At 46.3% G+C, this 14,565-nt stretch overlaps 1 protein-coding gene across 3 annotated transcripts in view; it reads right to left on the bottom strand.

Annotated features, from left to right (window-relative positions):
• arhgef10 (Rho guanine nucleotide exchange factor (GEF) 10) overlaps window positions 1-14,565 on the bottom strand; it is a 44,561-nt gene that overhangs the window by 20,801 nt on the left and 9,195 nt on the right. The window contains exons 3-19 of one of the 3 annotated variants that reach the window (XM_005739007.1): window positions 12,411-12,761; window positions 10,428-10,775; window positions 9,607-9,643; window positions 9,419-9,507; window positions 9,077-9,133; window positions 8,562-8,749; window positions 8,110-8,226; window positions 7,393-7,504; window positions 7,082-7,191; window positions 6,917-6,994; window positions 6,657-6,836; window positions 5,812-5,928; window positions 5,492-5,584; window positions 4,832-5,002; window positions 4,190-4,335; window positions 3,913-4,097; window positions 915-1,030 (exon numbers count right to left, since the gene is read on the bottom strand). In XM_005739007.1, coding sequence (XP_005739064.1) covers window positions 915-1,030; window positions 3,913-4,097; window positions 4,190-4,335; window positions 4,832-5,002; window positions 5,492-5,584; window positions 5,812-5,928; window positions 6,657-6,836; window positions 6,917-6,994; window positions 7,082-7,191; window positions 7,393-7,504; window positions 8,110-8,226; window positions 8,562-8,749; window positions 9,077-9,133; window positions 9,419-9,507; window positions 9,607-9,643; window positions 10,428-10,775; window positions 12,411-12,761 — 2,495 coding nt within the window. The remainder of the gene's footprint in view (window positions 1-914; window positions 1,031-3,912; window positions 4,098-4,189; window positions 4,336-4,831; window positions 5,003-5,491; window positions 5,585-5,811; window positions 5,929-6,656; window positions 6,837-6,916; window positions 6,995-7,081; window positions 7,192-7,392; window positions 7,505-8,109; window positions 8,227-8,561; window positions 8,750-9,076; window positions 9,134-9,418; window positions 9,508-9,606; window positions 9,644-10,427; window positions 10,776-12,410; window positions 12,762-14,565) is intronic. The other 2 variants (XM_005739008.2, XM_005739009.1) reach the window with 2 other exon arrangements.

The raw sequence follows: 14,565 nt of genomic DNA, 5'->3' as shown, positions 1-14,565 counted from the left end.
AACCAGCTCTGGATCGCCTTCAGACTGTACAGAATGCTGCGGCAAGACTTTTAACTGGTACAAACAAGAGGTCACACATTGCTCCAGTTTTGGCTTCTCTTCATTGGGTAAATTTTAGGGTGCATTTTAAAATTTTAGTTGTAACTTTTAGAGCTCTGCACGGTGAAGCTCCCCAGTACATCTCTGACCTGCTGAAACCTCATGCTACATCTCGAGCACTCAGGTCGTCAGGTCAAAGGTTACTGGTGGTCCCTCGTACTGGGTTTAAAACACGTGGGGATCGAGCTTTTCAGGCACCGAGGCTGTGGGACTCCGTGCCGTTGACTCCTTTAAAAAGCAGCTGCAGATGTTTTTATACAAACGAGCTTTTAATTAATTTTTTCACTGTTTTATATTATTTTATTTGTATTTCTGATTTTATTGTGAAGCACTTTGTGATTTTTATCTGTGAAATGTGCTTTATAAATACATTTTACTTACTTACACACCTGCTTACAGCCCACGAGCACAGGCAGGCTTGTGTGTATGCGCAGCTACACGATATGACAGGTTTGAACAGTACAAACCAGGATGCAGGAGACTCCTCATCCTCCTCAGACAAACTGCCCACACAGGCACATTTTACAGCATCATACAAACACAGAGCAAACTGGTCCTTGTGGACATGTGAGAGGAGGCTTCATGAATATGAGTTTAGGTCCCTAGGTACGTCCATTAAAAGAACATTAGTGTGTGTCAGCTCTCACAACCTTCCAAGAGTATTAATAGACAGGAAATCCCAAAAAGCTCCCATGTTTTAGACTCATGTTCAGTTTGATTTTACCTAAAATGTCGGGACTTTACCTCTGAGACCCAGATTTTTCTCAGACTGACTCTATTTTAGACATAATTAACTGTATCATGCAGCGGAGTACCTGGTAGTTTCCCTTGAGGCTGCCAATCATGGTGGAGATCTGGTTGACCAGGCTGAGATCATGGATTAGGTTCTGCAGGTCTTGGTACAGCTGACCGGGGCCCATGTACAGTTTATCTACACAGAAACACATTTTCAGGCGGTTGATTCACATCAAATCAAATGTAATAAAAGTGTAATAATGGCTCATACAGTAGCAAAAGAGCAGCAGTGACTACAATCCCAAATTAAAGTATTACAAACGGACAGACAGCATGGCTCAGAGGAAGCTGAATGAGCAAAGTCAGGGTGATTAGATAAGCAGTTGTCCTCCCACACGGACAGTGACAGCTCTGCAGGCGTGGCAGTAATTCTCACCCCTGTGAACCAGCCAGCGTTAGCTTTCAGGGGACAAACATCTAATGCTGTTTGTTGACGCATGTCAGTGTAAATCATCCTCTCTGTTCCTCCCACCTGTACCTGCTCTATGTGGGCGGAAACAGGTTTCCAGCTTCCTGTCTGCCCCTCGTGGAAGCTAGTAATCCTACGTGATGTTACAGCAACTGTTGCAGTTCCGCATCTATGAAAAAAAACACTGCAGCACAGACCGGATTAAAGGTCTGTCAGGGCACCGGCCTCCATCGCTCTCCGTCAGTCAGCTGATCTGCCCATGAAGAACAGCACTTGCAGCAGAGAGCAAGAGGAAAACACTTGCTAAGTCTGCGTGTGAAGGTCTGCAGCGAACAAAGAGTTAAACTGCAACTCTGGGAGATCCAGAATGCCTTCAGCTCTGTTTGCGTCTGTTATTCTTCTCTCCTCTTTCATCCTCTCGTACAATAGTCACAAAGTCTGACTCCGACTGCAGCTCCATGGTAACCCGGCCCGGCTCCCTCACGACTGGGCGTTCGGGGGAAATCTTACCCCTGTTTGTACATGACCAGTTCGTTGGTGGTCTCTGTAAGAGTTACTCTGAAACGTTTCCCTCCGAGTTTGCCTGCATGAGGCTGTTCAAATACAGCCATCTTTACACATGTGTGAGCACTACTGCCGGGCCTCCTGTAGACTATATTGGTTTTTGGTTTCACTGATGTTTGCATGACCTCCAATTCAATCGCAGTGATCCCAAAATATATTTCACATGTTTATTTACTTGAAACAATAATGATATCAGATGAGGAATTTGCTCTTGGAGTGTTTCTGGTTTTGGTAGCGTCTGTGCGTGGGTGTCTTTCTGTCTGCAAACACAACAAAAGGTTTGAAGTTTTATCAGAATTTATTCAAAGTAGAAACTGCTTCTTGTTGTTCCAGGCTCGTCTAAGGCAGCTGCACGGCTCGTGTCTCTTTAAACACTGTGACCAGGAGGCTGAATGCAGGTCGGGACAGGAATAAACCTTCATCATTGAAACATTAACATTTCTACATGATTTAAATGTCTTTGTTTTTATTGTTATTGGTAAGAAGCCCTATAACCTGCATATGACTGGTCTCTGTGCTAACTTTCTCACACCATCAGTACCATTACTTGCTGTTTATTACGTGTATTTACTAGCAGAAGTAATAAGGCCCAGGCAAGAATATAACCCCATCACAGCAGCGACCATTCCCACAGACTAGACTGGCTCTGTGTAACCCATTTCAAACTGGGTCCAACCTCGTGAATGGCTCTTTGTGAGAGCGCCAACTGCCCAGATTTTTCTAACAAAACCGGCCCAGGAGCATCTTCAGAAGCAGGACAGTCAACCCAGCAATTACACGCTTCCTAAAAACAAACACGATATCTACAAATGACACACCGGCCGTGAGAGCCGCAGGAAAACAACTCCAAATGACCGGTGTGCACGGTGGTCTAATTGCAGTGCAGCGTAGGGAAGAGATGACTTAAGCAGAGAGACATGAAAACGATGACATCATAGCTGGAGAGTCCCTGCGTTGCCTTCACTGCAGGCTGGTCTGCGAGCGGATTTTTGGCTGCACACACGGGGCTGAGAAAACAATTGTTTCCACTTGTTAAAAGTTCCTGGATGATGCACGCGCACACACACACACACACACACACACACACACACACAAATCAAGTTATTTCCAGACTAAATGCATCACAGCGAGGAAACTCTGATGTATTAATGTTAAGTAATGTAGATAATCTCAACATTAAGTTCCATTACATCTGATTCTGTCTGCAAGAACAGCCCCATCATCTGTTAACATGCTGGACTCTCCATGGGAGGCAGATGGTGTGAAACAGTGGAGCGCTCGCTGAATGCAGCTTACACTCAGGGAAAAAGTAAAAGCACATAAATAGCAGGTAGAGAAAAGAAGAAGGTGTTTAAGTAGCTGGTGGGCAGCAGGTGTGGATCAGAGATCGATGACAGTGTGACCACTGGCAGGAAAAGTCTGACTGTTATATCAAAGTATTTGAGAGAAGTGGAGAGTCGGTGAGCTCCGGAGCGCAGTGTGTAATCAGCGGCAGTAATTACAGCGCTGAAGGAGCCAGCCTTTGACCTCTGCTTGAATTCTTCAAACTTTGGACAAACCAGGGAAAATACGTAATCAAAGCATTGCAGCAGACACCCGGCAAATTTAAACACAGATCGAATCCTGAAATAAAAAGTGCAGCGCTGCGACCGCAGAATGCGACGCTGTTTTTGGGCCTGCTGTTTGTCTGGTCTGGGCCTTTTAAAGTGGCCGAGCAGCTGTGTGTGACGGGGAACCTACTGGAAAGACTGAAATCACCCGACCGGCAGCCAGCAAAGCTGAGGACTGCAGAGGGGAAAAAACACACATGTGCTGGCTGGGAAATAAATATTTCCACTGATGTTTTTAAGAAACGGTGACAGTTTTCAACTCGGTCTAAAGAAGTCGAAGCAGATGCAGTTCCTCATGTCAGAGGACCGACCCTCAACTGCTGATACCGTACGATCCACTAAACTAATGAGTTACTAGATTTGTGCCAAACAGAGACACAAATAAGGTGACGGGCGAGCAGACACAAAATCCCTGACTGTGAAACTGCGTCGTACTTGGCTTGGCGCTGATCACCACTTTCTCGCCCGAATGAGGAGGAGGGAAGCGGCCGGTGTCGGCCATGTCTTCGCTGGACCCGAACTCAAGCACCTCCACGAAGCTCAGAGGCACGCTCCACTTCAGAAGGAACTTCTGGTCAAGTGTTACGCTTCCGCTGCCACTGCCGCTGCCATCCTGAAATCTGAAAAAGAAATGAGCGATGAAAACGCTTTGATATGAAACCCCCCGATTCTCACACAGGTATGTAACTTTGTGGGTCGTGGTCTCCCTCACCGGATGTTGGGCGTGGCACACATGAGCACATCGTTGAGCAGGAACAGGCGTCGCTCCTTGGTTTTGATGATTTCCCCACGCTCGTTGTAGACCGTTTCCACCATGTCGTCTGAGCGGATCAAGTAGCGGCTGCCGTTACTTAGAAGCTGATGACAGAGATGATATGCTACATTAATGCTCTGAAGACGCTAAACAAAAACCCAGCTCGGAGAAGGAATACAGAACAAGCAAAGACTAAGAGTACTCGCATTTCATTTGGCATTAATGGCTCATTTCACTCTTGCATCCTCTCACTTTGGATAAGAGTAATGCAGCGACTCTGAGAATATCCAGGCTACGGGGAACACACAGCCTGCCCCATCCAGGCCATCCTGTAAACACGCCTGTGCACAGATGCCAGAGTGGGTGGCTGAAGACAGTCGAATAATTATACCTTGGGGAAAGCTGGTGTTTTTGTGCAAACGCTGTGCTAAGCCATGCACTAAAAATAAGGTATTCAGTCAGGAGAGAAGCTCCAGTGTCTGATGGCCGCCCACACTGGGACTGAGAGAAATGCCACAGCATATGCTAAAAAATAAATCAGCCAAAAGCAAAGTCTCCACCGATCAGTAGACTTTTGGTTCGGCGCAGAAACGTGCAGACCTTGTTGAGGTAGCGCTCGTTCATGGCCTTTGCGATGTGACGGATCTCGCAGCGCTGGTCGGCTTCTCTCTTCTTTTCATTGAGCTTCTCAGCCAGAGTCTCCAGTTCGGTCAGGGCCATCTGCAGGGGCAGGCGGTCCGGGTGACCCACTGGTGTGTTCTTCAACATGTCCTGATGAAGACGAGAGAAAAAAGACACCAGTTTGATGCTTTTTCACCCCGTTTTCAACAACTAATACCAGCTGAGCCCTGTTCTGCCCCACTCCATCTTTCTACATATAACACACATCCTCATAATTCATCCTAAAGATTTAAGAATCGATGGAGAGCCCTGCTACGAATTATCAAGCTGTCTTGATTGCTATTAAACTGGTGTAAAAAAGAAAGAAAGCAGCCCAGTGTCCCACATTTTCACTGATATTTTCCTGCAGCAGACATTAATAGTAAATATGCCGGGGCAACGGGAAGCAGGATTAAAAGAGACGAGGAAAGCAGGTCTCTTCAGAGCAATTCCCCTGCCTCGCTTTGAGCCGCAGCTCTGAAAAACAAAGTGCTGGGTTTATGAATGCGGCACTCCCTCTGCTGGTGAACACATGAACAACACTGCCTGCTGCACATTGCATTTTACTGTGAAGGAGGTGAAAATAAGAGTGAACTATACCTGCAGCAGCAAAATGAACTGAGGGAATCTCTGGATAGGCTTCATCATCAGGCCGTACAGAGTCATTCGGTCACTGCTGGTTTCCTGACGATGCTGTCGGCGACAAGATGGCCAATCGGTGTAAAGACTTTCATTTTGTAAGAAAATCAATATACCAATCTGTTTTAATGTGAACAGCTGCATTTGATATCAGATATATAGCAAAACAGCTTTTTTTATTCAAATGCACAGCAACAAAATAATGAAACAGTTTAATGAGAAACAAACTTCCACTCTGTCCTGTAAGATTAATATTTGACATTAGTGTGTTGGTCTCAAACCTTGAGGAATTCCAGGAATGCCGGTTTGGAGGCGCATGTCTTCCTCACGACTGCCATCGCAGTGCTGAAGTTATTCACATACTCGCGATAGGCGTCCAGCACCATGGACTTAGAGAACTGCACATAAACACAGGGGTTACTTACTGCATCATGTGCTTCAGTTACAGGAAATGACATCATCCAAACCTCTATAAAGATGCACACCACAGCGGCAGTACCATTGAAAATGTGAATTCACTTTAACTTGTCTATGGTGCTTTAATAAGGTGCAAATATGCTTTTTATAAATTAGGTCTAATAATGCTCATGCTCACAAGCAAAGAGCTGTGTGATATAGTTATGTTACATAAAGATTTACATAAAAAGCTTTTCTGTCTAAGTCATGTTCACCAATAAGCGGTAAAAGTTCCATCAGACGGAGAACTATTTATAGCTGGTCTGCTGCTGAAAACGGATTTTCAGTGTTTTGTCCATCAGTTTGTCCAGACTGAATCTCCTGAGTGTTGGCTGATGGGCAAAGCGAGACTCAGATGTCATCCTTTCAGCGTGCGGGACAGAAGACGCTCCCTCTGAGGGCTTTTATCGCTTTTTTAACCGCTGAGTGGCACAGCAGTGAGAACTTTAGCTCCAGTGTTATTTAGGTAAAAAAAAAAAGAATCTCTTCAAGGTTCAAACTTGCCTATGAGGTGACATTTTTTTGTTTTACTCTATAAATACTTCAGGTCCAAATAAAGCTTTTAATGTGAAATCCTGTGGTTTTATTATTTGAACTGTGGCGTGTCACATGACAGGCTTTAGGTATCTCTGTGAGACGTCTGACAGGAAGTAAGATGGCACGAGCTTACCGACGCCACAAAGACATCCCCAATCATCTCCAGGCTGTCCCACTCCGCCACGCGGCTCGCCAGGGCGATCTGGAACAGGAAGTGGCACTGCAGGATTTCACGCACGCGATAGAAAGTCATCTTCAGTTTCCTGTCACTCAGCAGTCTGGGCTCGATCTGCGACAGGGGCTTCTCGTATTGCTGACGAAGGAGACAATACAAACTGTAATAAGATGCACTTAAGAACCAAAGCGCCAATCACCGCAGCTGTACTCGCATACCTCTAAAATCCTCTTGAGAGAATCGAGATAATTCTTCTCGCTCTCCAAAATAGATCCCAGGATGCATCTTCTGACCAGCTGTGGATCAAACACAGGTTTCCTTCACCAGCGATTTCACAGAGTTAAGCATAACTGGATTAGGTTAGAGTTGGGAAAGTTACAAACCTGCTGCTGTGACAGAGCCTCCGGTGCTGGACACAGTACTGGCTCAACATTGAAACAGTCCACCTCGATGAAGAGTCCAGACTCCTCATCCTCAAAACAGGCCGACTTCTCTAAAAGATTCGAAACAACAGGAAGTAAAGCACTAAAGTCCACCTGAAGAGCAAAAAGCTAGGACTCAGCCTCCTAGAAGCACCAAGTGACCACATTTACAAGATTTTCAGAAAACCTGACCTCTGACCTTGAGGCTGAGGTCAATGAGATTTGAACTCCTAGGTAATTGTGTATTTTAGTGTAACTTAAGCAGCACAAACCCTGACAGAAAGACTTGGTTTTGATGAAGGAGCGTCCCTTCTTCACTGCAGCTTTGGTTTTCTCCAGTCCATCTTTGGTTCCTTCCTTGGCAGCCTTCACCAGCTTTTGCATCTTGGATGAGACAGAATGCACCATTACTAGGATTTGAAGAGTCCTTTTTAGTCCAGGTTTGGTTTAGTCTGTCTAAACCTACGGCTAAAGAAGAGCTGAACCGATCTACAGGAGCAGTGTTAGAGGAGGGATGAACAGAATGCGTAACACAAGACGACAGAAGAGCAGAGGCGACCACAGGAGACAGAAACTGGGACATCAGCTAAAAGCAACGTGGTGCTTTTAAGAACATAATGCGAGATCGAGGTTTAAATGTCACAGACATCGCAGTCTGTACAATGGAACACAAAGGTTCAAATGCTTGGGAGACACGGTTGCTGGTGTCTCAGTTTGCTGAAGAATAAACACGTGTTACTTTAAATGTGTCCTTTCGGACGTCCGACGCACGAACATTCAATGAGACAGGTCGACGTGGCAGAAAGGGATGCAAAGGAACTGCTCGCACTCCCACCATCACCACCACCACAAGTTCATTCACGTCACAGCAGGATGAAGGTACCAAGTCAGAAGCAGGACGCCCAGAGTGGAGGTAGCCAGACTGAGTGTGAAGGGCTGGGACTACTTTATCTAGTACAAACACATGAGGTGAGCCTCAGCCAGTTTACCTTCTGCTCGTGTTTCTGTTTTAACTGCTGCAGCTCTACCGTTCCCACTGTGTTTGCCATTAGATCTTTCATCTTTTTCTCATAGTGTTCTTTCAAGCGTGTCAGATCTTGAGAGAGCTAAACAAAAGCAAAGCAAGCGTTACTGGTTACACAGAGTGGGAATGAGCAGGAGTCCCACCACGCTCGCCTTCGTGTCGACGTGGTGGTTTTTTAAATAAAGTGATTTTGAAGTGTCAAAACCACGAGGCAAATCATCACAGCGTGCAGGAAGACGACTAGGAGAAGCGAATGGGCTGCATCGAATGCACGAGTGTGCATCGCTGTAAACTGGAAAGAATAAGCACAGTAAAAAAGACACTTTCATAAACTGTATGAAAGACACGCTGCGTTATCCCCGCTGTCCTGAGCTGCATGTTTAACGTGCTGACGAGAAAAGTAATCCTTATACACACATGAGTCTTCCTCTGGGGCGGCTTCCCTCTCATGAAGGCGTGGGGCAGGCCGTTCTCAGGCCGACCTTCCCCGTCGCTGGCTTCGTCGTAGCTTTCAAACTCGCTGGAGCTCCAGCCGTTGTCGAGGGAGCTGTTGCAGCCGCCCTCCTCGCCGAGCTCCACATCGTCGTAGATCATCTCATCTGGATCTGTACGAATGAGAGCGACTCGCAGTGATACTCAGAAATACTACAGTCTGGCTACGACCTTAAATGAACTTGAAGTTTCACGATGCAAACGAACACGTGAGAAGTCCCAAGCTTCACTGAATGCAACACTCATCTCATCAAAATATCTAATTAGCATTGATTAGTGACATTAAAGTCAATGAACAAGTCAAACAGGAGTTTTTGAGCCTAAATAAGTCAAACGGTGACTTTTAAACGAGAAGAAAGAAGCGAAAGTGGACGGGATCAAAAACAGGAAGCTTGAAACTGAATGTGTGGAATGAGAAAAATAAAGTATAGTTCACAAACCTGTGTTGGAGTCGGAGTTTTCTCTGGGCACATCATCATAAATCACCTCATGTGGATCTGAAAAGACACGTGCACGGTTTTTACACACCACGTAACCGACCCAGTAACGCGACAGCCAGGATGCGATGCAGGGAGAGAGCTAGAAGACAGGCAAACGCAAGGCTGTGCTTCCTCAAACGAACGGGGAAGGAAGTCTCCGGGAATCCAGTTGTGTCATAAGAACATTTTAAAAAGATGAGAGCACCCTGCGGGCATGTCGTGACTGCGCAGAAGCAAACGCAGAGAGATGACACCGCAGCAGCACCGCGGTAACTTTGACCTTACTCGGAATTGTTTCCTTACTTTCCATCCATGCGGTGTTGGCAGGATCTGCTGCCCATTTTGCCAAAGCATCCTCTTCTCTGATAGGTGGATACTCTTCACTGAAAACACTTGGAGAACACATAAAAACACATTTTCAATGTAACATGTCCCCGACGTTGCTGTCGATGCACTCTGTGATGAGCACAAACGGCTCGCATGTGACTCACCTGTCAGCTGAGGCGTTCCCAGTCCCAACCAGCATCACTGCAGGGAAAATGAACTGTGGTGTGAATCCTGCAGGAATTATTTTCCCCAATCAAACATTCCAAACAGCACATCAAAGAACTGCAAAGCTTTTCCACACGTGCCACCAGGGGTCACTGATAATTCCACGGATAATTTAACCTGGATATGTTTTAGAGTAAATGTGCTTCCACAAAACTTCATCTAACATATGTGTCTAATTGAAATTCCTTCTGCGTGCTTCTGTTTTCCTTGGAAGATGTCATAACTTCAGCAAAAGGCCCGTACTGTGTGCATTCATCAAAAAACTGCACAGATGAATATCATGGTTGCACTCTCTGGCTTTGTAACATCTAAAAAGCACAAGTATTTCAACATGGTGTGACCTTGTTTAGATAATTACAGTGTAATTAGGCTCCTGGGACTGCCAGGCCACAAGCTTGGGCTCAGTTACTGCAAGATTTTAGGGAAACCGGAAAATCCTTACAGCCAGCACGGATCTTTGGGGAGGGCTAAATTTAGACCCTACTTCCTTGTGGCAAGGCTTTAGGAAAAACAAGAGAAAGAAGAAAGGCCGGGGGGATCGCAGCAGCCGGGACAGCGTTTACGTGTCATAGCTGTGCATCCGTGAGTGAGAGCAGGGAAAAAGAAAAGTAGGGATTAAAAAACAACTTCACTGCTAGGGAAGATTCAGTTATGGATATAATTTGATAAACATTTGCTTTAACTCGGAAGCATTCGCTCTTAATTTAGCAGCGTTTATTAAAGTCTCCTCCGGGTTTCCCCTGGTGCTCGTTTCATTTACCATCTTCATCCACGGAGAGGTGTCGAATGATGACAGGTGTGGTGTAAGCTGGGGTGATGAGCGGTACTCCAGAGGGGGTCGCATAGCCACACGGGACAGGCACCGAGTATCCCGAAGCGATGCCAGCAGGGCTGCCGGGAGGATCCTGGCCGTCTGCCTCTTGTTCTTTGGGCTCCGTGGGCGAGGGGGTGGGAGAGGCGGGTCTGTGCTGCTGGTCAAGCTGCTGCTGCTGGAAGGAAGTGATGTCAATCACAGAGTAGGGGTTGACTTTGCCCTGGGAGGAGGAACCAGGGGCGACGTGTGGAGCGCGAGCGTCGCTGACGGATACTTTCTGGCCTTCACTGACTGCTGAAGGAAAGATCATACAGTTAGCTGACAGTTACAAATATAGTTACAAATACAGTTACATTTAGACAAAGATGGCCTCAAATTATTATATTTATTTGCCTATATAAACTCGACTACTGCACACATTAGAAATGAGCATTAAAAAGCTTTTAATGAATGAAATCTTACTTTTTCATAGCTGTTTGATTATTTTGGTGTCTCTCAGTTGTTCATATAAACATTATTCATTATTTAAATACTCTGTTAGACCCATTTCTCCTTCAGAACTGCCTTAAATCTTCAACAAACTGCTGGAAACATTCCTCAGAGATTCATGGCCACCACATCCTAAAGGTGCTCTGCTGGATTGAGATCTGGTGACTGGAGTCCGTTTGAGTACGGCGAACTCATCGTCATGTTCAAGAAACCAGTTTGAGACGATCTGAGCTTTGAGACGTGATGTGGTCTCTGTGCTCACAAAGGCACAGCCATGATCTACACTCCGGTAAGATGTGGTGTTCAGACGATGCTCGTTTGGCACGAAAGGGCCCAAAGTGTGCCGAGAAAATTTCCCCCCAGCCGCTCATAGAAGGCAGGATGGATCCATGCTTTCATTAGATTTCCTGTTCTGAAAGTCGCAGCAGACACGGAGACTCATCAGAACAGGAAATCTTTTATTGGTGAGCCTGTGTGAACGGTGGCCTCAGTTTCCTGTCCTTAGCTGACAGGAGAGCCACCCGGTGTGGCCTTCTGTAGCCCATCTGCTTCGACGTTTGACGTGTTGCAGTTTCAGAGGTGCTCTTCTGCATACCTCAGGTATAATCAGTAGTTATTTGTGGTTACCGCTGCCTTCCTATCAGCTCGAGGCAGCCTGGCCAATCTCCTCTGACCTCTGGAATCAACAAGGCTTTTTCTCCACTTACAGAGGAGCAGCTGAGGCTCAGGAGGAAGAGCTATGAAGGGTTGGTGCTTTGATCCATAGTTCCTGCATCGGTTAGATTAAAAGGTAAGAAAGCACTTTGAGCACTCAGACTATGAAAGTCCCATGTTTCCATTTAACTGCTGCTCACTGGACATTTGCTATTTTGCATCTCTGTTGTGGGAAAATTCCAGTCCAACCTGAAACAGCTTAGATGTTCACACTGGGGACACGTTTCTAAAATCTTGACTGCTGCTGTGATTTGGTGCTACTTTTATGCAGCTTTGCAGCAGTGAGCAGTGCTGAAAGTATGAAAACCTGAATGGGGGAACATCACGTAGCGTCTACGCTAGAAGACTTCTGCATGTATGTGGATCTTGCATCTCTCACGAGTGCAAACGATGCTCAAACGGTGAAGTGTAGTGCAGTGGGAACATCTCATCATATTTCAGAATGACTGAGAATAAACAGAGCCCAGCCAGACCGCTGCTGCTGCTGTCGTGCCCTTCAGTGATAAAAGCCAGAACATCTCCAGCTACAGGCTGGAGCTGAAGGGGCGTGAGCAGAGCCAGATAGGGTATGCACAACATGACAGGGCAATGCAGAGAACCTTTGTCACTGCCAAAAAACAAAACACACACTCGAGGCATTGTTTGCACTTAACTGATTTCCAAACACAACTTTAGTTGGAAGGACTCTCTGTCCTAAGGAAAGGCCAGCACTTCTGGACTGCATACCTGTTGCTGCAGGACATGTCTCCGTGTCATCATCCAGAGGAGGGAGCGGAGGCGGAGGCAAATCATTCTCCCTGTCATCAGTCCCCTCAGCAGCAGATGTCCCTTCAGCTTCTGAAGCTGCGCCACCTGCTGTGGCAACTGTTCCATCTGCTGATGATGGAGCTGCGGAGGAAGGCACCGGGGGGTCCGCAGTGGGGAAGAGGTCCGAGCGTTGGCTGTTCACAGTGCTGTCCTTGTTCTGATCCCTACTGACGGGGAGCGCGGGCGGCGGGCAGGCAGCCTCGGGGATGTCGTCAAAATCGAAGGGTTCCCCCTCATCTTCATCTGCAAAAGAGATGTCACCTGCCAACACTGGACAGGTTCCAGATGTGCCAGGTGTTGGATTTTAGTTAGATTTAGAGAATAATAGTTATCGCTTTATTATCTTATCATGTAGTGCAAAACTCTGAGGTGACAGACACACTAATTATGAGTTTACCACAATCAGCTAAACACTTTTTGACTGCATGATAATAGTAACGATACTTAAAGCGCTGCTTTAACATCTGTAGCATCATGGGTGGTGCTGCAGCTCTGGAAAAAGAGGCTGAGGACACAGACACAGATGCGCTCTGGGTGGCATTTGAAATCTGCAGGACTGAGCCACATACAGACTTCTAATTAAGGATGGGCTTGACTTTATTGCACAAGCGTCGGCATTGGGGACTGGCACCGAAGCAGCACATGCACTGGTTTTACAGCAAAAACAAACTGGGGGGTTCCAACGCACAGCTAGCATTCAAAGGCATTCACATCAGAGCGCTCAGCTGACAGGAGACAGGAAGGGAACTACAAATATCTTTCCAGTTTCCACACTGCAATTAGGCCAGCAGGAAAGAGAGCTGTTACTCCCTTCAGCGAGGGCTACAGCCTGAGTTTGTGCATTATTCCTGGTTTAGGAATGCTCAGCCTTCATTAGCAGGCTTCAGCTCCAACATGGATACAGACAGTTTGTGGGATTGCAGTAAAAAAAAAAAAAAAAAAACAAGAGTATTTTTATTTCAGAAGTCAGTGCTGGTGGAGATATGAGGTAATACTATAAATAGGCTTTACAGAGCTTGTATGGGGCTCTGCTTCTATCAGAGCCAACATCGTGAAGGGTTTCTGAGAATCATATTTTCTCCCACTATCACAGTTTCTCTCAAATACCACAGATTCTTTGTGATCACTCGCACGTCTCGTCACAGCCAGCACGGCTCCGTTCACTCCCAGTCTAGAGTTTGATTTTCTGTCTCATATCCCGAACGGGGTCCCAAAGAAAACAGAGCACGGTCTCCTGTGTGACACGGTGAGGCCCCCCGACAGCACCAGAGGCCGAAATAGCTCAGCTGGGCGCGCGTTAGACTGAAGATCTAAAGGTCACTGGTTCGATCCCACCGCCACAGTTTTTATTCTTTGCTGTCATGTTTGAAGTCCCAACATTTACACATACTTCTTTGATCAATGTATAGTTACTGCTTACACACAGTCACCATCTAATTAACCACATTCACCTCCAGGCTAGTGGCCAGCTAACGGGCTGAACCCTAACTTTGGTGCACACAGCTGTGAATCAGGCTCTGACAGGTAGTCATTCCACCTCCTCAGTGTGAGAGAGAACAGCCTGTGATTAATGTTCCCGCTCAACTTTGTCAACCCGTGTCCATCTCCACCCACGGCTCATGAAAACAGAAGTGCAAAGAACAAGCATGGGAACAGAGATGCTATCTGCCCGTTTCCATTGGTGGGGCTGGACGCTGTGGGACGCCGTGATAAAGCACGGACAGCCTTTGGAAACACTGGGAAGTAGGATGCATGATCACATGCTAAAAACTGCAGTAATCGGCACTTTGGTGAAACACTCGACAGTGTCAGAACAGAGTTCGTTTGATTGGATTTTGCCAGAGCAATAATCACAGATGGCCATTCAATAGTACATCTGTAACTGTGGGCCGAGGAGGTCATTGATAGCTGGCTCGGTGAGTGGCTGTGCATGTCAGAACAGCTTACTTACAGACTGTGCACACACACGATTATCATCTAACGTCTACTTTCAGCTCTTAAAGGGAAATAAAATCTCCACTTTGAAGAGTTTCTTTCAACTTTGTAGTGTTATAAAAATATAAGACTACAAAGT

This window comes from Pundamilia nyererei, unplaced genomic scaffold, assembly GCF_000239375.1.
Source record: "Pundamilia nyererei isolate P.nyererei 1_Seehausen unplaced genomic scaffold, PunNye1.0 scaffold00088, whole genome shotgun sequence".
NCBI classification, from domain to species: Eukaryota; Metazoa; Chordata; class Actinopteri; order Cichliformes; family Cichlidae; genus Pundamilia; species Pundamilia nyererei.
The sequence above is the reverse complement of the archived record's forward strand: the minus strand, read 5'-3'. Positions and strand labels throughout refer to the sequence as shown.